The sequence below is a fragment of the Malaclemys terrapin genome, chromosome 14 (genome assembly GCF_027887155.1).
Source record: "Malaclemys terrapin pileata isolate rMalTer1 chromosome 14, rMalTer1.hap1, whole genome shotgun sequence".
Taxonomy (NCBI): Eukaryota; Metazoa; Chordata; order Testudines; family Emydidae; genus Malaclemys; species Malaclemys terrapin.
Window position 1 is genome coordinate 39,205,987 of NC_071518.1, and position 22,039 is coordinate 39,228,025.

Here is a 22,039-nt window from a genome sequence, read left to right on the forward strand (position 1 = left end):
TAGGCAGGTTTTTGTAGTGGACTACAATATACACACAAGCAGCCAGTGGTGCAGACACATGCCCATAGAGTACGAACGCAGGCCCGCTCCAAGACACCGCACATGTGGTATGAACAGAGGCAGCCACACGCAGACAGATGCACACATGTTGTACACTCAGGCAACCACATACACAAGCATATGGCAACAGCATGTAGCAGACATAGGGGAACTGGAGAGACATCCACCACGGACTTACACACACAGGAACACAGATCCATGCACAAAAATATACAGGTGCACATGGTACATGACGGGAAACACGCCTCTGCAAAGGCAGCCACAACACCCTGCACACCCAGACATGCACACACAGCCAAGCACACGTGGTGTGCACACCCACCGCCATGCGCACATGACAGGCACACATTGCCATGCAAAGACATGTACACCCAGACATGCACACACAGGCATGCGCAAACAGCTATGCACACAAGTACGCACCCAGAGAGACACTGTGCATGGAACGATTTCCATTCACAAAGAATGAAAAATGTCAAGAGCATTAGCTGCCTCCCCCTTCCCCGCTCCCCCCTCCAACATCCTGAGTGTGTCTGCAGTAACACAATGAGCCCCTGAGGAGCTGTGAGTGGAATCACTGAAGGAAACTGCTGGCTGTGTTTCCTCTCTTCAGCCCAGCCCTGTCCTCTGAACCCTGCACACAGCGGCTGGAGCCATGGGCATGTCTGCAGAGCAGGAGGAGGACTCCCGCAGCCCCAGAGGTAATGAGAACTGCAGCTCGAGGGAGGGCAGCGGGGCGCAGGGCTCACGCAGGGACCGGGGTGACTCCCTGCACTGGGATGAAGCCTGGCTCCAAGTCTGGGGGGGGTTCTCAGTCATCTGTCCCTGGCCAGGATCCTTTTACAGCCAGGGTGGGGTGGGCTCTCCTGCCCCTTTGCAGTGAGGATGGGGGTGATCCCCTGCCCCTGGGGGGAGGGGTACATCTCCCCTGCCGGCCAGCTGGGTACGTTTAGGATCGCTGCCTGTGCCCTGGCCTTGGGAAGAGAGTGATGGAATGGGGCAGGGGGCTCATATGGCAAAGCATCTATTCCTACAGTGCAGTGTCGAGGTGTTAGGCCAGTGTTATTGAAATGTCCCAGGACTGGGGCTCCCCTGGGAAGCTACTCCACAGCCCGGCACCCCCTCACTGGCAAGCAGCTTTCCTCAGTAGCCAGCCTGTGTCCTCCCTTCCCGTCATCCCAGCCCCGCGACCCTGTGAATAACCCCTCGGCCTGCGCGGCGCTCCCACCCGGCAGCAAGCTGCCGCCACCTCTGCCCCGTGTTAGCCAGTTTGTCCCAAAGCTCTTTCACTTTCCTCACAAATCCATCTCCTCCTGCCCCCAGGCCCGTGGGCTGCCATTCTCCCAGGCCAGAACCCAGCCCCGGGGAGCCCTGCCGCTAGGCGTGGGCACTGTGTCAATAACTACTGACAATCCCACAGCCGCAGCGTGGGGGGAGCTGCTGGCGAATGGGGGGGCCTGGAAGTGACGGCAGAGCCAGCACCGAGTCTGGGGAAGAAGAGGGCAGGTGCCAGGCAGCGTCCCCAGCTGGGGCTGCGCTGCTCCACAGACGAGGGTGCTAGGACCTGGGGAGGGCTGCTCTGGTCCACAGACCCCGTCTGAGTCAGGCACAGAGAACCAGGGTCGTTAGGAGACACCCGGGGCCATGCGCCCTCCAACCTGCATCTTGGCCGATTTGGGGAACTGCATTTCTCCCCCACTGGAGCTGGAGCTGGGGGTGGGCAGTGTTCAGGGCACGCCTTGTTCCTAGCTCAGGTGAGCTGCCCCTCCCTGGCACAGGTGCTCAGGGGAGAGGCTATAACCAGCTGTTGGGGAGGCAGCGGTGGGCGATGCCGGGGGAGGGACAGGCTCCATGCCCGGTGGGTAGGACTGGACTGACCCCAGCCTGCCACGTTCCATGCTTGGGCACTACGTCCTTGCCAGCCGCGGCTGTATCTTTCCTGCTGAGTCACTGCCCTGCTCACGGGCCCCTATCAGCAGCTCCCAGACGGCAAACCCCCGGCACAGGGCACCGCCACGCTCTGTGCAGCCATCACATGGGGAGCACGAGCTCTGGGGCAGCCTCGGGGGGCTGTGTGGAGTAGGGCTGTGCACACAGGCAGGCTGAAGGACACCTGACAACTCCGTCTGGCTGTCCCCATGTGTATGTGTCCATCCCTCCTAGAGTGTGCCTGTCCACACGTGTGTCTGTCTGTCCCCGTCCCCTGCTGTGCGTCTGGCTGGCCTTACACGCACTTTTCTAGGATTTTATAAGGTCTCTCACCATGGTGGTAGCTGGGCGCTCGTGTGTGTCTGCCTGTCTGTCCCTGTCCCCATGTCCGTGTGTACAGGCGTGTGTACGTTCACACCCTGCTTCCTGTGCCTCCGTCCTGGGGAAGCAGCTGGAGTGGAAATGCTCTTCCTGTCTGCGAAGGAGACGCTGCCTCCGGTTTGTTTTCTTAACGGATAACGTTGCCCCTAGATGAGGAATGGCCAGAAGCGGAGAAGGCTGAGAAGTTAGCAAGAGGGGCTGCTTTGAAATGGGCCTCGGGGGTGTTTTACCGCCCGGACAAGTTGGAGGGTCTGGGACACTACCGGAGCCGGGAGGCCCAGCGGAACATCTCGATCCAGTCCCGGCTAAAGGTGGGTGCTCATTGCAGGGGGCCTCCTAAGGCCCGGGATTCCTTGGCCAGGGGAGCGTATGCCGTTTTCTAACACTTCGTCCATTCGAAACCTATTCTCAGCTGGTGCTGTGCAGGGTAGGTTGGAATTGTTCGCATAGGGAGCCCAGATACATACCGGAGCCATTTCTCAGCACGAAAACACACTAGGACCCTGCTCGGCTTTCCCAGAACCCAGGCCTGGGCTTTTTCTGGTTCTTTCAGGAAACTTGCCTTTAGTGTGAGGAATTTGCAGGCCTAAAGCCAGCGGCGTTTTGGGAAGGCGCCGAGGCTTGTGGGAAAAGGCTGGAACCTCTCCCGCCACACCAAGGGCAGGCTGCAGGGATAGCACTGAGCTGGGGCCACGTCTGCCCCAAATCACAATGACCCTACAGAGGCCGAGGCGTTCTGATCACATGCCCATGACTTGACTTCCTGGCCTGTGAGCTCAACTTTTCAATGTAAAAAAAGGGGGGGGGGGGCTTAACTGACCCATAAGCCTCACTCCCACCACCAGCTCCAGTGGAGACCCGAGCTTCATGCCCGGGCCCGGGCAGCAGGGCTCACAGCACTTCCTGTGCTGGGGCAGCGGGCGAGGGGGATGTAGCTGCTGTTCTCGGAGACGATTTCCTGGCTGGACTGGGTCTAATGTCTAAACCCAGTAGCCATGCGGAGGAGAGTGGGTACGGAACGGTGCCGCCACGCACGGCAAACTCCCCCGGGGCAACGGCGGCTGTGGCTGCGACGTGCACCTCATGATTAACATCCGAAGGGGGCAGCCTCCTCCCCAGCCCCCCAAATAGTCATCCTCCCCCCGCCTACACGTCCGTCCCCCCCCCATGGACATACCCCTCCCTCGCAGTACCACGGCCACCTGCCCCTCCCCCCAGTATTACACGGACCCTCCCTGTACCAACCTGCCCCTCCCCCAGTATTATGCCCACCACCCCACAACTGCTGCCCCACCAGTATTTCTTCCTTGCTCCCCACACCCACATTATACTCCCACTACCAGTTACCATCAAGAAGTCCCTGGATCAGAGAGTAATTATGAGTTGGCGGTTGTCTGGAGGGGCTGTGTAGGGTGGGGTTAGGGGAGGGGGATCCAAAGGGGTGTGTAGGGTGGGGTTAGGGGAGTGGGGGAGTCTGGAGGGGCTGTGTAGGGTGGATCGAGGGGAGGGGGGGACTGGAGGGGCTGTGGAGGAAGGGGTTATGGGAGTGAGGGTCTGGAGAGGCTGTGTAGGGTGAGGTTAGGGGAGGGGGATCCAAAGGGGTGTGTAGGTGGGGTGAGGGGAGGGGGGGTCTGGAAGGACTGTGTAAGGTGGGGTTGGGGGAGTGGGGGGGTCTGGAGGAGCTGTGTAGGGTGGGGTCAGGGGAGTGGGGGATCTGGAGGGGCTGTGTAGGGTGGGGTCGGGAGTGAGGGGGGTCTGGAGAGGCTGTGTAGGGTGCGGTCAGGGGAGTGGAGTCTGGAGGGGCTGTGTAGGGTGGGTCAGGGAAGTGAGGGGGTCTGGAGGGGCTGTGTAGGGTGGGGTGAGGGAAGTGGGGGGGATCTGGAGGGGCTGTGTAGGGTGGGTTAGGGGCGTGAGGGGGTCTGGAGGGGCTGTGTAGGGTGGGGATAGGGGAGTGGGTTGGGGGGGCTGTGTGGGGTGGATTGAGGGGAGTGAGGGGGTCTGGAGGGGCTGTGTAGGGTGGGATTAGGGAAGGGGGGTCTGGAGGGGTTGTGTACGGTGGGGTTAACTGAGTAAGGGGGTCTTGAGGGGCTGTGTAGGGTGGGGCTAAGAGAGTGGAGGGGCTGTGTAGGGTGGGATCAGGGGAGTGAGAGGCGTCTGGAGGGGCTGTGTAGGGTGTGGTTAGGAGAGTGGGGGATCTGGAGGGGCTGTGTAGGGTGGGGTCAGGGGAGTGGGGGATCTGGAGGGGCTGTGTAGGGTGGGGTCGGGAGTGAGGGGGGTCTGGAGAGGCTGTGTAGGGTGCGGTCAGGGGAGTGGAGTCTGGAGGGGCTGTGTAGGGTGGGGTAAGGGAAGTGGGGGGGTCTGGAGGGGCTGTGTAGGGTGGGGTTAGGGGAGTGGGGGGTCTGGAGAGGCTGTGAAGGGTGGAGTTAGGGGAAGGGGGTCTGGAGGGGCTGTGAAGGGTGGGTTAGGGGATTGAGGGGCTCTGGGGGGGCTGTGTAGGGTGGGGTTAGGGGAGTGAGGGGGGTCTGGAGAGGCTGTGTAGGGTGGGGTTAGGGAAGTGGGGGGTCTGGAGAGGCTGTGTAGGGTGGAGTTAGGGGAAGGGGGTCTGGAGGGGCTGTGTAGGGTGGCGTTAGGGGAGTGAGGGGGGTCTGAAGGGGCTGTGAAGGGTGGGTTAGGGGATTGAGGGTCTTGGGGGGGCTGTGTAGGGTGGGGTTAGGGGAGTGAGGGGCTCTGGAAGGGCTGTGTAGGGTGGGGCTGGGGGACAAGGGGGGTCTGGAGGGGCTGTGTAGGGTGGGGATAGGGGAGTGGGGGGTCTGGAGGGGCTGTGTAGGGTGGGGTTAGGGGAGTGGGGGGCTCTGGAGGGGCTGTGTCTAGGATAAGGCTGGGGGAGCGTGGTGGGGGTGGGTTGGTTCTCCCCATATCTCTGGGGCTGGGCATTGCTCACCATCCCTGCCCTGTGTGTTGCCAGTCGACCGTGCAGTCGCACCTGGAGGGGGTGAGCTCGGGGCTGGAGCAGCTGCGCTCGGCAGCAGGGGACGTGCGGAGCGTGCGCCGGGACCTCTGCGCCGTGCGATGGCACCTGCTGGGCAGTGCCGAGGGCTTCCAGAGGCTGGCGCCGCTGCGGGCTGTGGTGACAGAGCACGCGCAGCTGGCTGCCGTCGTGCGGGCTCTGCCCCAGCTCTCCTCAGGTAAGGGGCACCGAGCCAGGCCTCAGCGTGCACTGGTGTGCGGCACGGCTCCTGCGCGGGCACTGGGCCCGGCTGCCCTGCCAGCTTCGAGCCCCACGGCTGGCTGAAGGAGCCAGGTCCCGGGACGCTGTCAGGCAGGGGCTGGAGGAAAGGCCCAGCCGTGCTCCTAATCGCACGGGCAGCCAGCCCCACGAGGGCATCCCCAACCCCAAGGCTTCCCAGGGCTCCGCAGTCACCCCACAACGGCGTAAGCCTGGCTATGCCCCGTAGCCACGTGGTCCCCAGCAGATGGACGCAGATCTATGAACAAGGTCCCTGTTGGCAGGGAGAGGGGCATGGGCACGTCCTGCTCCCACAGAGCCCTTTTGGCCAAGCACGTCCTGGGAGCGCAGCTGCCTGTCTGGCAACAGTAGGACCCAGGCTTTCTAGCCAGGAGCTCCCTGCTCAGGGACTGCCAGTCCTGTCCTGTGCCCACCCCACCACCTGAGCAGCTGCCCAGCATGGTGCCGGGCACAGGCAGGCAGTTCACACTGCCTGTGAGGGGCCGCAGGAGGTTTCCAGGGGGCCTGCTCAGAGGGTGTGTCTCCTTCTCACCTGCGCTGCGCATGGGATCCCGTGTTCCCGGTGCTGGGCCCTGCTGCTGTCCATGCAGGGCAGCCGGGCGCCGGCTCCCGTGGGGTCCAGGCTGTTGGATCTCTCCTCTCCACACAGTACACGAGCTCCTTGCCCAGTCCCTCCATCTCCTCCATGGCCAGCAGCTCCTGGAGGCCCACGCCGGGCTCATGGCGCTGGAGCGCCTGCGGGACGACATCTTCTCCCAGCTGCACGGCGGCAGCAGCCTCCCAAGCGACCAGGCCCTGGGCGTGGTGGAGTCCTTCTTCGGTGGCCTGCAGGAGCTGAGCGATGCACTGGCCCAGCAGCTGTGGCGTGTCGTGGGCGGCGGCGTGAGGCTGGTGCAGGAGGACCCGGCCCTCTTCGTCTCTGCCATGCGGATCATTGAGAGAGAAGAGAGTGTCGATGATGCCCTGCTGCTGGGTCCCCATGCCCACCGCTTCCCCGCCCCCGGGCGCCCCAAAGCCTGGAGGCAGCGGTTCTACCAGGTCATTCAGGAGACCATCGCTGCTGCCCACTTCAAGGCCGCCCACGTGGACGTGAAGGGCCCGGGACTGGGCCGGCACCTGGCCACGCTGCAGAGCGACATCCTGGCGGAGCTGCGTGTGGTGAAAGACCTGATGGTGCAGTGCTGCCCGCCTCACTATGACATCCTCCGCATCTGCACCCGCATGTACCACCAGGGCCTCTCCGACCACCTGCAGGACATCCTCAGCGGGGACCTGGACAAGCAAGAGATCTTCATGCTCCTCAGCTGGGTTCTGCATGTGTACCAGAGGTCAGTGCCGGGCCGGGGGGAGCTCGGGGTGTGTGTGAGGAGCCCTGGGCTGGCGGGGAGAGAGAGAGTGTGTGTGTGTGTGTGTACACCTGCAGGCGTGTGGAAGTTCGAGTTGGAAGTCATCCATCCACCTGGAGCATGTGGTGTTACTCACTGGCTCCTCTTGTTCCTACCCGCAGCCCAGAAATGATGGGTCACCCAGACCTTCTCCCCGAGGTGGACGTGTCAACTCTGGCCCCCCTGGTGTCGCCAGAGGTGGTGGAGCAGATGGAAAGGAAATATGTGGGGAAAGTCAAGGTGAGTGAGCTAAGGAGAATGTGTTAGCAAGCGTCCCACGCCGGGCTGGAGTTACCCATTTCGGGGAAGGGGTGGCGAGGGCCCAGCAAAACCTGAGAGTCAAGCCATGACAGTGTGTCTCTCCGCCCCCACCCCCACCCCACACACACAGCACTGCGTGCTCTGCTGGGCCCCTCCTCCCCCGTTCATTCGCCCTCTGCCCCGTGCCAAGCTCCCTGCAGTGGCGGAGCCAGGAAGAGCCCATTCCGCGGCCCCCAGGTTCAGCTGTGTTAATATCAGTCTTAGACAGCCAGGGCCGGCTCCAGCATTTCTGCCGCGATCGGCGGCGGCGGTTCGGCAGCAGGTCCTTCGCTCCTAGAGGGAGTGAGGGACCTGCCGCCCCCGAATTGCTGCAGGTGCCACCCCTCTCCCTTGACCGCCCCAAGCACCTGCTTGTTAAGCTGGTGCCTAGAGCCGGCCCTGTAGACAGCGTTACGCAAGGCTCGGGGGCTGGCACACAGAGACCTCGGCCAGCTTAGGGCAAACTCAGCAGTAACAACCGTTGTAACCATTGGTTAAAGGTACAGACGAGAAGGAAAGGTGGAAAGATGGGAATAACTGTCCTTCCGGGCAGGGCCGGCTCCAGGCACCAGCTTCTCAAGCAGGTGCTTAGGGCGGCCGCTCCGGAGAGGGGCGGCACGTCCAGGTATTCGGCGGCAATTCGGCAGACGGTCCCTCACTCCGCCTGGGAGTGAAGGACCTCCCGCCGAATTGCCGCCGCAGATCACGATCGCGGCTTTTTTGTTTGTTTGTTTTGGCTGCTTGGGGCGGCCAAAACCCTGGACCGGCCCTGCTTCCGGGGCAAAGAGCAGAAGTTAGTAGGGACGGGCTGGAGCTATTGCTGCTGCTGGTAAAGTCCGATCCTGTTTGCAAGAAGACCAAGCAAGACACACACAAGGGGAGAGGACAGAACAGCACAGAGACAATGCAGCATCTGTCTCTGGTGCCGATTCTCACTGGTAGCCTGGCTGCTGGAGAAACACGGGCCCAGCCCATGGGCCGCTCAGCCGCTCCAAGAGCTGGCAAGCTCGTACCAGCGTCGGGCTGTGCAGGGCTTTGCTTTTACCTGCCTCGCTGGTCCCCGGCTAACAGCAGTGTTGCAAACTATACCGTGTCGGCTGGCTAAGCCAGACTCTATTGGACAGAAGGGAAAAGGAGAGCGGTAGGGAAGAGGGAAGGAAAAGGGGGGTGACAAAGTCTCCCCTCCCAGCTGGTGTTGGGGATTGATCTGGGTCCCTCCCTCTGGCCCGGTCAGGTCAGGACCTCTGGCACAACGACGTCACGATGAATCCCGGGGGCCCAGGAGACAGCAGGGGTGGCAGCCTTGATGGTGAAGCCCACTCCCTCCATTTCTTTCTGTTGCCAGCTTCCCCCCAGCGTCTTTCAGAGGCCCCCAAGGGAGCAGTGGATGGAACAGCCCAGCCCCTCATTATTCTGGCCACTAATTAGGCTTCGTTTCCGACAAGGCCATTTTGGTTAATTGATTACCCGGATCTCTTGTTTACCCGGCCTGAGCACGACACGGGCCTTGAGCTCCCTGAGCCGGGCGCTTGGGTTGGGCGGCGTCAGGCTCCAGCTCGCTTTCGCGCCGTTCCCCACCACCACGGGTTCTTGTGACCCTTCAGGAGGGTTCTGCCAGCTCCCAGCTAAGGCAAACGTGGAGTTTCCCCAGCAGCTCTCGCTGCTGAGAGTTTTCCTCCTTAGTCTCCACTGTGGCCTCTTCCCCGGCTGCCCCCCGTGGGCACAGCCTCTCTGTCACTGCAGCCGTGCCCTGCTCCGGAACTGCTTCTGTGCCCTGCCAGCCCACAGCCTCACTCCCCAGGCTGGAGCGACTGAGGGGGAACAGAGACAAACGCTGCTGCCCCCTGAGCTGTGCCAGCTAACGAACATGGCCCTGACCTTGCCTGCCCTGTGCCCACTCCCTCCGCACCACGTCAGCGGGATGCCTTCCTTTCCCAGCACATGGTGGTGCTGCCTGGAGAGACAGACCTACCCACCAGCGTGAGCCGTCCTCTCCTCTCTCCTGCTGTGCCCCCATCCCCTGGCTTCCCCCGTGGGCACAGGCCCCTGTGGTGGGAGATACCCTGGTGTTCCACTAGCGGGCGCTAGGGCACGCAGGGAGGCACATCGGCGAGCTCCGCCAGGTGTGGCACCAGGAGGTTCGTGCTCTTCTGCTTTGAATCCAGCCGGCTGCCCCATGGGCACTGGCACCCAGACAGCGCTGGCTGTGAGGAGAGGCCTGTGCCAGCCGCCAGCCGTCGTCTCTGGGCTCAGGCTGCTCCACGCTTCGCCTAGGGATGGCCCGGCCACCGTAGCTAGGGGTGCCAAGGCTGAGATCCCCTGGGCTGCCCTGCGCTGGCGCTCCAGGCCTGGCTCACCGCAGCCCTGCACACCACTCCCTAGAACCGGGCAGGGGGTCCGATAGCGTCGAGTGCACGGCGCTGGGAGCCGGGTCTGGGCCCCAGGCAAGGGGGCTCTGCGGAGGCAGCGCCGGGAGCGTAGCTGGACGTGGCTCCCGCCTGGAGCTTTTCCTCTAGTTCTGCAAACCAAGGCTTATAGATCAAGTTGGGGGAGAGGGGGATGGGCCGTATCTCAGGAGCCCCGTGAGCAAATAATCCCAAATGTTCACCCTGCCCCTGAGGGGGCAGCCCGGTCTGCAGCCCCATCTCACGGCGCACGTGTTTGTAGAGCGGCTCGGCGTTAAACATAAGCCCCGTTGCAGTCTCGGCAGTAGGGCGGCTGTGGCCACTCCAGGGCGTTCAGAGCATCTACTGTAGAGCAGGGTCCCGGCCTCCCGTCTCACCTCTTCGTCCTCCCGTCGGCAGGCCAGCGTGACTGAGTGGATGCGGCGCACGCTGGAGGTGGAGTTCAAGGAGTGGTTCCGAGAGGAGGAGCCAGAAATGGATCATCTGGGCTTCTTCCAGTCTGCCCTGCCCGTCATCGTCATGCAGGTGGGCAGGGCAGGGGGCTGGGAGTGCCCTGTGAGGGGACGGCCAGGGCATTGGGGCTGGGAATGCCCAGTGAGGGGACGGGCAGGGCATTGGGGCTGGGAGTGCCCTGTGAGGGGATGGGCAGGGCATTGGGGCTGGAAATGCCCTATGAGGCCAGGCAGGGCAGGGCAGGGAAGGGGAGCTGGGAATGCCCTGTGAGGCCAGGCAGGGCAGGGCAGGGAAGGGGAGCTGGGAATGCCCTGTGAGGCCAGGCAGGGCGGGGCAGGGAAGGGGAGCTGGGAATGCCCTGTGAGGGGGTTGGGCAGGGCAGGTCATTGGGGCTGGGAATGCCCTGTGAGTCTAGGCAGGGCGGGGCAGGAGGCTGGGTGTGCCCTGTGAGGGGGCAGAGGAGGGCAAGGGGCCTGGCAGTGCCCTGTGAGGAGCTGGGCAGGGCACAGCGTGCTGCCCCCAGCCGTGGTTCATTACCGGAGCACTCTCGGCACGTCAGGCTTTCCGCCTGCAGAGCTGTTCTGTGCCTCGGGCCTGTATCGCTAGGGGTCACCTGGAACCCTGGGGCACCTGCTCCTCCATCCATGCTCGTGCCCTAGACCTTGCACTGGGCTGGCCCAGTTCTGGGCTCCCCGGAGGATCTGCCTTCCCGCCTCGGGAGGTGACTCTGCCCGGAGGGTCAGTCCTGCCGCTCCTGTACTGATTGGGCTGGGGGGTCTCCCCTGTGGTAGCTGGGGTGTGCTGGGCTAGGGAGGTTGCCCTCACGGCGTCTCAGATCCCTGGAGCACCAACCTGCCCTGCCCTGCCTGGCACTGGGGCAGCACAGGAGCGAGGCCAGCCAGCCCAGAGCTGGGGGCCGAGGCGTCCAGCCTCACTGAGCAAGCAGTGCCGGAGCCCCAGACAGGGACGTGGGGGGAGCCTACGGACAGGGCAGTGACCCCGTGTCCTGCTCTCCCTGCCCAGATGCTGGATGAGAACATCCGGGTGGCCTCCCTGGTCACGGCCTCTCTGCAGCAGAAGGTTTACGCTATGGCCATGGACGAGCTGGAGGCCTTTCTGATCAGGTCAGTGGTGTCCTTGGGGTGCCCCCGCCCCAGCTTCCTGAGGCCGGCCTTCCAGGGCAGGATGGCAAAGGCTGGCGGAATCCCGTGCCGCCCATCTCGGCCGGGGTAGGGGTGCGGCAGGCCAGGGTACTGCCGTGTGTTGGCGCGCCTGGCCGTTCCAGGGTCAGGCACCCAGGGGCCGGGACCCCCTGCACTGGGACACTCCACGCCAGGAGCTTCCAGACAGCACCACGGAGGCTGGAACGCCCAGGCTGAGCAGAGGCCAAGCCGTGCAATGCCCAACGGGCGCCAGGGTGATCTGCCCAGCCGCGGGGCTCCGTTTCACAGCCTCGCCCACCCAGGGAAGCCCAGGCCTTCCAGCGGCTGCTGCCAGGGAGAGAGGGCTCCCATGGACAGAGTCCCCAGTGCCCTCCAGCTCCAGGGCCGGTCCCCTCTCTCCAACCCTCACGGTCCCATGTGCTGCATCCTAGGCTGCGAGAGGCCCTGGGGGACTGCGGGAAGGAGCACCAGAAGGACCGAGCCATGCCCAAGCATTACATCTCCTACCTGCTGGCCCTGATCAACAACAACTTGGCGCTGAGGTAACCTGGCAGGGGACTGGCAGCTCTTTCCCTACGACCCACTGCTTCCCCAGAGCACGCGGCCCCCACACTGGGCACAGATCCCCCTCACTGCTACCCTAGAGCCCCCGCCCCCAAGGACACGAGACCCACTGATCCCCAAAGCCCCTGCACTCCCGTATTGGCTCTGACCCCTTCCCCAGAGCCCAAGTCCCCACCATTAGGCCAGATTCCTGGCCCTCCACTCCCTGTTCTCCAGAGCTCCCCCCCCCTTCCCCAGAGCCCATGCTCCCCTTCTCCCAGGCCGTCTGCCCCAGCTGTCCATCCCTAGCTCCTTCTTCTCCTTCCAGCTCGTCCATCTCCACTTTGCACCCCGGCAGTGCATCTCTTGCCAAGCCCGCTGAAATCCCCTCCTCCCTGAAGACTGCACTGGACAGGACCCAGAAGAAGGCCTGCCGGCTGCTGCTGGAGGAGCTGCTGCTGGATTTGCAGGTACACATGTCCAAGAGGGGCTGCAGGGAATAGCGCAGGGCCAAGAACTGATTCCCTGCAGGACCCCCCTGGAGACACTCCTGCTTAGGGTTACCATATTTCAGCGAGCAAAAAAGAGGACGGGAGAAGCCCCGCCCTAGCCCCGCCCCTGCCCCTCCCACTTCCCGCCCCCCCTGACCTCCCAACCCTCCCCCCGTTCCTTGTCCCCTGACTACCCCCTCCTGGGACCCCTGCCCCTAACTGCCCCCCAGGACTATCTAAGCCTCCCTGCCTCTTGTCCCCTGACTGCCCCAACCTTTATCCACACCCCCACCCCCAGACAGACCCCTGGGACTCCCACGCCCCATCCAACCACTCCCCACCCCCTGACAGCCCCCCCCAGAACTGCCAACCCATCTAAACCCCTCTGCTCCCTGTCCCGACTGCTCCGATCCCTCTCCCCACTCCTGCCCCCTGACAGTTCCCCCCCAGAACTCCCAACCCATCTAAACCCCTCTGCTCCCTGTCCCCTGACTGCTCCGATCCCTCTCCGCACTCCTGCCCCCTGACAGCCCCCCCCAGAACTCCCAACCCATCTAAACCCCTCTGCTCCCTGTCCCCTGACTGCTCCGATCCCTCTCCCCACTCCTGCCCCCTGACAGCTCCCCCCCAGAACTCCCAGCCCCCTACCCCCCCGCTCCTTGTCCCCTGACTGCCCCCTCCTGGGACCCCTGCTCCTAACTTCCCTCCAGAACCCCACCCCCTACCTAAGACTCCCTGTTCCTTGTCCCCTAACTGCCCCCTCCTAAGACCCCCCCCCCAACTGCCCACCAGGACCCTACCCCCTACCTGTACCCTGACTGCCCAAAACTTTCTCCACTCCCCCCAAAAAGCCCCCCCCCGTTTCTTGACTGCCCCCTCCAGAACCTCCCTGCCCCTTCTCCTGCCCCCCTTACCCTGCTGCTCAGAACAGGGTGTTGGGCTCTGTGCGAGCCGGACACGTGGCTAAGCTCCCCAGCACAACAAAACCCGGTCCCTGGCCCCGCACAACAAAACCCGGTCCCTGGCCCGGACCGGGTTGCAGGGGAGAGCTGCCCTTGTATCAGCACAAAGTGCTCTCGCTCCCGTTTTGCTACGCTGCATGGCAGTAACCGCTCCCAGTTGCAAAAGGGGAGGGCTGCACTTTGTGCTGAGACACTTGCTCAGAATGCAGGGCGGAGCTCCTCTCCAGCTGCTCCGGAGTCCAGCCCGGGACTTTCCTGCAGCCCTCCCAGCCGCTCCGGGGGAGGGGGGAAATCCCGGACATTGTGAGTGCTTTACAAATTCCCCCCGGACGCTATTTTTAGCACAAAAAGGAGGACATGTCCGGGTAAATCCGGACGAATGGTAACCCTACTCCTGCTAGACAAGGCTTCCCTGTTTACAGCTCCATTTGGAGTTAGCCAGTTTTCAACCCGTTTAATGTGGGCCCTGTTAATGTTACATCATTCTAGTTTATTCATCAAAACGTTATGCAGTACCACATCGAACACCTCACAAAAGTCCAAGTATATTACGTCACCGCCATTACCTTCGTCAACCAAATGTGTAACCACATCAACAAAAGAGCTCAAGTTAGTGTTGATAGGATCTATTTTCCGTAAGCCCATTAATGACATTACCCTCCTTCCATTCTCTATTGAGTCCTGTATCAGCTGCTCTGTTATCTCGCCTAGGAATTGATGGCTGACTATAGCAACCCAGGTCAGCCCCTTTACCCTTTCTAAAATAGGGCCCAACTATAGCTTTCTTCTGGACCGTTCCCACTGCTCCAAACTTACAGAAAATCAACGCTAATGTGCTGCCCCACAGACCCAGCTAGGCTACGCTGTGAGGAGAGGCCGTCAACCAAGACAAAAGGGATTCTTTTAAATTTGTAGGACTTTATAAGGCAAAACTCCCATCTTGTACCAGGAGCATAAATAATATAGACTATTGCAAAGACTTACTACTTATACTACACCACAGGCGACCCACTCATTAACCTCCGTGAGCTCGTACGCGCTGTGCCGCTAGTACCAAATGCATTGTTGTCAACAAGAACAAAAGCGATTTCTTACCAATACCCCGTGTCACTTCATAGAACTTTTCCTCTCCTTGGCTGTAAGTCCAGCTCCGCTCCTGCTGTCCTGTTCTTTGTTCTCTTCGGCTTGAAGTGCTCTGTAGATTCGATATTCCTGTGGCAGGACCTCTTTCCACTGAGTTTATCCACAGGGGGAGGCTCTTCACCTCGCCGGCCCTCACTGGTCCATTAGGCCCCTTTGAACTGTATCCCTCAATAGAAGTTCAAACAGTCCCTCTCTCCGTTCATGTCCTTTAGGGCCCTTGTGGGTGGGCTTCTCGTTTACTGCTTCCAGGGTCTGTTTGCGCAGCACAGCTTCCACCACTTCCATTTCCTTTGTTTCCCTTGATTCTCTCTCTCCAGTGGGGCCGTAGATTTGATTTCCCTCCACGGCCCTGCTCTCATAGGGCTGCTCACGTACCCAGCTCTATTTTTTTCTGCTTCTTCCGACCTGAAACCTTTCCTCTTTTCCTTCTTTCCTCCTCCTCACGTCCCAGTTCCCTGCGTTTGTTCTCCTGTTATTTTATCACTTCCCCTCCTACCCAGGTTCCGGTTCTCCCGCTAGCTCAGCGCCTCAAGTCGTCTCCTTCTCAAACAGCTTTTTCCAGTTGACCCTTTGGGTGGATTCCAAGCCCCCTCCCCAGCTCGAGCTGCCCTCGTCTTGGCTGTCTCTTTCCCCAGGGCAGCATTCTGTCCTGCTGCATCGCAGCTGCTAGTGCAGGGATGGGGGTTACTACACTGACAGGCCAGCAAGCTCCTCGGCCAGCTCTTTAAAACTCTTGGATGCAAGTTATCTGGACCTGCTGTTTAACATCCCACTGAGATACTAGTGGAACGGAAGCGAGCCGATCCGCATGGGCTTGGAGCCTCCACCTGACACCTTGTGGGTGCTGTGTATGTTTCAGCCCCTGTACATGCAGCTGCCATCCCGCAAGTGGCTGTCCGGGGCCCAGCTGGTGAACAGCATGTGCGAGGTGATCGACAAGTACACGAGAGACTTCTCCCACGTCAGGAACCCCGTCTTCACGGTACAGTGCTCCAGAGGCGCCGGGCGCCTCTCCTTGTAGAGCCGTTGGTGTGGCTGGCTCCCCTTGGGCGGGGTGCATGCTGTACCCTGGGAGGGGCGTGGTGCTGACTATGCATCCTGGGGGAGCTCCAGGAGACATGGTGCCTCCCACTGGGATCGCGCCCTCTGCATTAGCCCTGGGCCCGTTGGTGGGATGGGAGCAGGGCCAGTGGGACCCGGGGAGGCTGATTGGGGGAGGGGGGGGTCAGAGCAGTTGGTTTTCAGACTGGAGCTGCCCCTCTGCGGGGGCCGGGCGAGGTAGAACATTCCTGGCTACTTTCCAAGGCGCAGGTGACAGTGGAGACAGCAGCCCTCCGCAGGCAGGAGCAGCAGTGGCACAAGGGGTGGCCCCAGAGGGATGGGCTGGAGAGCAAGCCAGCCCCACCCCCCCCCACCCTCAGACCCTGCCCCACGGGGCCCAGCCACTGGCGTGGGTAATGGAGTCTGCTGGCACAGCCCGGCCACGGGGAAGGGAGCAGGGCTGGAGAGTGAGAGCAAGGAGGCTGGGAGGAGCAGGGCGGGGCTGGAGAGAGGAGGGGAGAAAGCCGGGGGGAGAGGGGGCAGAGCACTGGAATAATCTGCCCCAGCTGCTCCTGCCTGGCCCCAGCAGTGCCCGGCTGCCGGAGGGCTCTCTCCCCACACCCCACAAATGCAGGCACGGACGCTGTCTGTAACCTTCAGGAGGCCTGCTGGGCTCCTGGCCTGTCCCAGCTGATGGGAAGATGGGGCTGGGGGGGCGGATCATATCTGTTATTGGACTCGCTTCTGGAAGTGAGCGAGACGAGCTCTCCAGCTCCCCAGAGCTCTTCGTCGGGTCTTCAGCTTTGGGAGACAGCTCGGTTCACTGCCAGGAGACACCCCCGGCGCTCAGCCGCCCGTTCCTGTCCCGAATCGCACCCCAGTGCTGCCGGCGCCACCCCCGGGGGTGCCCTACGCGCTCCTTCCCCCTCCTGCTGGGATCACCCTGCAGATTCTTCCCTCCCCCATAGGCCACCCAGCCAAGGTGCCGTAGACACATAGCCGGGCCCGTCCGCCCTCGTCACGCTCCCTCCTGCGGAGATGCCCAGGCTGCTGCGGTGCTGCCGAGCAGTGCCAGGGGCTGCCGTGGCTCCCTGCCCTGTGCTGCCATGTTGCCCGGCAGGAATCCCACTCAGTCCACGTTATTCCCCTGTTTGGCTGCTGCTGGCTACGGCTGCCCCAGGTCCCCCTCTCCCCTTTGTGTCTCACTGTCTCCTGCCGGGGTCTAGTTCCTGCTGGCCGAGAGCGAGCACCTAGTCATGACTCACTACGTGCGGGCGCTCATGGAGAAGAAGATGGTGTGCCGGAGCGCCGAGGAGCGGAGCCAGCTCGCCACCCGGCTGCTCCAGGACGCCGCCCAGCTGCGGGAGCTTTTCCACAACCTGGTGAGGGAAGCTGCACTCCCAGAGACGCGAGGTCAGCCCTGTGGGTCAGTACCGCCGGTGGGCAGTGGAGGCAGACGGAAACGTTTCAGCCACACGGGGCGAGGGAGAGGGAATTGTCTGCTGCTGTCCCCAGTGGCAATTCATAGTCGTTCACGCTGGCAATGAGTGATCATGGGGCCAGGGAAAGCATGTGAGAACAACTCTCGCCTGGTGGATCTAGGACGGATCGAGGTGGGCAAACTACGGGCCACAGGCTGGATCCGGCTCACCAGCCATCTTAATCCGGCCCTTGAGCTTCTGCTGCGGAGCGGGGTCTGGGTCTTGTCCCGCTCCGGCGCTCCAGCTGGGAGCAGGGTTGGGGGTCCACTTCGTGCGGCTCCCAGAAGCAACGACATGGCCTCCCTCTGGCTCCTACGAGCTGCCCCCACCCCAAGCGCCGCCCCCACATCTCCCATTGGCCAGGAATCGTGGCCAATGGGAGCTGCAGGGGCGGTGCCTGTGGACGGGGCAGCATGCAGAGCCGCCTGGCTGCGCCTCCACGTAGGAGCTGGAGAAGGGACATGCTGCTGCTTCCGGGAGCCACTTGAGGTAAGTGCCGCCCAGAGCCTGCACCCCTGAACCTCCCTCCCACCCCAATCCCCTGACCCAGCCCTGATCCCCTTCCCACCCTCCAACCCCCTCCATCCCAGCCTGAAGCACCCTCCTGCACCCCAAACCCCTCATCCTCAGCCCCACCCCAGAGCCCACACCCTCAGCCCCCTGCACCCTATTTCCCCCACCCCCGCCCGGAGCCCCCTCCTGCACTCTGAACTCCTCATTTCTGGCCCTGACCCCCTCCCGCACCCCAATCCCAATTTCGTGAGCATTCATGGCCCCCCCCCCCATACAATTTCTATTCCCAGATGTGGCCCTCGGGTCAAAAACTTTGCCCAGCCCTGATCTGGGATGTGGGAGCCCCAAGTCCCTGCTCCATTGGCTACTGAAATATACAAAGTAACACAGGTTCAGCAGGAGAGTTTGAGACAGCCCTGCTCCAGACTATCCCATAGCCCCCTGGATAGGGCACTCCTGCAACCTGGCAGACCCCAGTTCAAACCCCTCCTGGGGGAACTGAAACTGGCTCTCCCATGTGCTAGGGGAGGATGCTACCCACCGGGCCTAAGCTGATACGCCCACCTCTGGCCGCCACCTCCTCCGGCTGTTTTGTGACGCGTGTCCTGCTTTCCTTTGCCTTTTATCAAAATGCCCGAAATCGAAACCAGTTTTTCTCAGCGGGTCGAAACGTTGCCTTTCGACATGCCTGGAACCTTTCCATCGGTTCGGTTCGGTCGAAACTCTTCGGTGACCATGAAGCAGATTCACGAATCCAAACCTGCGTTGGTTGGCCGCGAACTGTTTTGCCCAGCTCGGGTTAGGCGGTGCCCTTCTCAACGCTAGGCCGAGCCAAGCGCTGGCTGCCGGAGTTTGGATCGCCCCTCTCTTAGGCCTGGGGGGGGTCGGGCCTGGGCACATCAGCCCAGAGGGTGCTGGAGGATTCTTTGCACCTTGAGGTCTTTAAACCACGAGCTGAGGACTTCAGTAGCTCAGACATAGGTCAGGGGTTTGTTACAGGAGTGGGTGGGTGAGATTCTGTGGCTTGCGTTGTGCAGGGGGTCAGACTAGACGATCAGAATGGTCCCTTCTGACCTTAAAGTCTCTGAGTCTATGACAGACACTGAGCTGCACATGTGGGCGTCGGGCCTGGCCGCTGGGCGTGTCTGGTGAGTTCTCTCCGGCCGGTGCTGCGGGCCAGCCTGCCGGCACAATGCTGCTCCGCGGCTCCCTGGGGCAGCCTGCTCCTGACGCTCCCTGTGCTGGCTGGTTCCTTCCTGCAGGGCCTGGCCGAGAGCGAGCAGACCCTCGAGGTGATATTCGCCCTCCAGGAGCTCATCCGCCTCCAGGACCCGGCCTTGCTCAGCCTGGAGGTCCTGGGATTCATGACGAAATACCCCGACATCAGGTAGCAAACCCAGCGCGGCGGGAAAGGCCCGTTACACGGGGGGCCATGGGGAGGTCCTGCCCTGCCAGTAGGGGGAGCTGCCTTCACACAGGCTGTCTCCCGTGTAAGCCTGAACCCCCACCCCATGGCATGCGCCTGGAGCACCTCTCCAGAGGTATTCGCAATCCTGTTCATCCCCGATCGCCACGGGGCAGAGCTCTTAGGCACTGCAAGGGACAGGCCGGCTGGCGCTGGCCGCTCCACCCAGGCTCGCCTGTGGGCAGCACAGAGGAGAGTCACCGAATCGGAGCGGCACAGACTGGCAGAGAGCAGCTCCTGGGGAGATTGTTTCCCCGACGCTGAGCCCAGCCCAGAGCCAGGTGCCCGTTGTGCAAGGATTTTCACAAGAGTTTGGTTTTATTTCCAAATGTTGAACTTTTGGGCTCCCCGCGCCCTTTTGTTCGTTTTGGCCACGGAGCGAGATAAAGCAATGACTGGTGGCCAGGGGTGGGGGGCAGTGGATCCCACCCTCTCTTTCCTTGTGCTACGCTCTGACTCTTCCAGCGGCAAGGGTGGTTTGAAAACTCCCAGCACGGCTGAACGAAAAGAAAAGAAAAGAGGTTTCCCTGAAGAGCCCCCACTCCTTTCATTCGCTTGTGCTCAGGGGCCAAAGGGCTGAAAGGAGAGAAGTGAAATGGCCAACATTCGATATTCCAAATCAGCCCAAACGAGAACATTTGGAAGAAAGAAAAAAGGGTTTTTTGCTTTTGAACAAAGTCTATTATTTAGCGACACATGCTCGAGCTTCGGTTTGTGGCTTTGCTGGCCAGGCGCGTCTCAGCCTGCCCCACACCAGACCCAGAAGGAGGGATGCAGCCTCATGACTAGGGCCTTAGCAATTCATGGTCCATTTTGGTAAATTTCACGGTCAGAGCCTTTCAAAACACTTGAATTTCACGGTTTGAGATATTGAAATTGTAAATTTCAGTGTTTGTAACCATGGGGGGGCCCGACCCAGAAGAGGGTCACGTGGGGGGTTGCAAGGTTAGTGGGGGAGTGAGGGGTTTGCACTATTGCCACCTTTACTTCTGTGCTGCCTTCAGAATAGGCGGCTGGAGAGCGGCAGCTGCTGGCCAGGAATCCAGCTCTGAAGGCAGCGCCGTTGTCAGCAGCAGCGGAGAAGTCAGGATGGCGATGCCATCCCATGCCATCCTTACTTCTGTGCTGCTGCTGGCAAAAACAACAAGGAGTCTGGTGGCACCTTAAAGACTAACAGATTCATTTGGGCATAAGCTTTCGTGGGTAAAAACCTCACTTCTTCAGGTGCATAGAGTGAAAGTTACAGATGCAGGCATTATATACTGACACATGGAGAGCAGGGAGTTACTTCGCAAGTGGAGAACCAGTGTTGACAGGGCCAATTCAATCAGGGTGGATGAAGTCCACTCCCAATAACAGATGAGGAGGTGTCAATTCCAGGAGAGGCAAAGCTGCTTCTGTAGTGAGCCAGCCACTCCCAGTCCCTATTCAAGCCCAGATTAATGGTGTTGAATTTGCAAATGAATTTTAGTTCTGCTGTTTCTCTTTGAAGTCTGTTTCTGAAGTTTTTTTTGTTCAATGATAGTGACTTTTAAATCTGTAATAGAATGACCAGGGAGACTGAAGTGTTCACTTACTGGCTTTTGTATGTTACCATTCCTGATGTCCGATTTGTGTCCATTTATTCTTTTGCGGAGGGACTGTCCGGTTTGGCCAATGTACATAGCAGAGGGGCATTGCTGGCACGTGATGGCATATATAACATTAGTGGATGTGCAGGTGAATGAGCCCTTGATGGTGTGGCTGATGTGGTTGGGTCATCTGATGGTGTCGCCAGAGTAGATATGGGGACAGAGTAGGCAACGAGGTTTGCTACAGGGATTGGTTCCTGGGTTGGTGTTTCTGTGGTGTGGTGTGTAGTTGCTGCTGGCAGACGCTCTGGCTTCTGGGCTGGGTGCCTGGCCAGCAACCACTGCTCTCCCGCTGCCCAGCTCTGAAGGCAGCACAGAAGTAAGGGTGGCAATACCATGGCTCCCCCACAATCAGGGCCAGATTTACACCTTATGCGCCCCTAGGTACAGCATCTTCAGAGCGCGCCCCCCCCCCCCCCACACACTGACCTTTGTGTTTTCCACAAAAACTGAAACTTTTAACCCACTTTTAACTTTTAGGCACCCCTAGAACGCTGGTGCCCCTAGGCACGTACCTACTGTACCTTACTGGAAATCCGCCCTTGCCTACAGTAGCCAGATTTCACAGGGGAGACCAGATTTCATGAGCCGTGACATGTTTTTCATGGCCGTGAATTTTATAGGTCCCTGCACAGGACACCTGGAGGAAAGAGACGATGCTGTGGGGTTCTCCTCTCAGTGCAGTACCCGTCACTGCAGGCTCTCCAGTGTGCTGTCAGCCCCTTCAGGGGGACCTCAGAGGTGTGTGGGCTTGAGAGGCGGTCCCGCGTGTGAGCAGCGGGGGTGAGCCCCCGGGGCCGAGGAGGTAGCAGCAGGTAAGGGGTTGGGCGTCTCAGTCTCTGCTTTCCTGTTCCCCACAGCGACGAGCACGTCTCCATCCTGCTGGATCTGCGGGGCGACGTCTCCAAGGAGGTCCGGAACGTGGTGCTGGAAATGATGGCGCAGAATCCACAGTCCCTGCCCGAAAACTACCAGCCCATCTTCAGCAACATCCTGGTCCCAGCTCCGGAGCTTCCCTTCTGCCTTCGCAAGAGCAAGTGTGCCTGAGACACGCACGCCGCAGCCCAGCTGTCTGCAGCCCGCCCTGGCCAGTGGTGTCTCCGAACGACGGACCTCCGAGAAGCCCTGGGTGGGGCTGGGCAGAGACGCTGGGTCTCTGCTGTGTGTGAGGGGCTGTCTGGGCTCCAGAGACGGGGCAGGGAAAGCCTGGGCATCAGCCCTGCTGTGCAGGGAGGAGAGGGGAGGCTTCCACACCCATTCCCCAGTGGCTGACACCTCAGCACCTGCTTTGCTGGCACCAGGGACCCTCAGCCCACTGATCCCCCTGGCCACGTAACCCTGGATGAGCTGAACCCAGCTGTAGGGCTGGCCCTAAACTGCTAAACCACCAGATTCAGCTCTGCCCATTCGGGTCTCCGGGCCTCTGCTCCGTGCTGCTTCCCAACT

General features: G+C 61.2%; 1 protein-coding gene across 3 annotated transcripts; it reads left to right on the forward strand.

The window, feature by feature from the left end:
* The first annotated feature begins 653 nt into the window (after positions 1-653).
* On the forward strand, positions 654-21,740 carry EXOC3L1 (exocyst complex component 3 like 1). 3 transcript variants are annotated; one of them, XM_054048533.1, is made up of 13 exons: positions 654-761; positions 2,521-2,681; positions 5,336-5,555; positions 6,267-6,945; positions 7,125-7,242; positions 10,107-10,232; positions 11,184-11,284; positions 11,755-11,865; positions 12,195-12,336; positions 15,322-15,444; positions 16,730-16,885; positions 18,760-18,884; positions 21,454-21,740. In XM_054048533.1, exons 1-13 carry the CDS (start codon positions 716-718, stop codon positions 21,638-21,640), a joined length of 2,295 nt encoding a protein of 764 aa, XP_053904508.1. In that variant the 5' UTR covers positions 654-715; the 3' UTR covers positions 21,641-21,740. The 3 variants fall into 3 exon arrangements, with proteins under 3 accessions (XP_053904508.1, XP_053904510.1, XP_053904509.1); XM_054048534.1 differs by lacking the exon at positions 654-761 and adding an exon at positions 2,158-2,202; XM_054048535.1 differs by lacking the exon at positions 21,454-21,740 and having other exon boundaries at positions 16,730-16,929; positions 18,760-18,878.
* Positions 21,741-22,039: the final 299 nt, after the last annotated feature.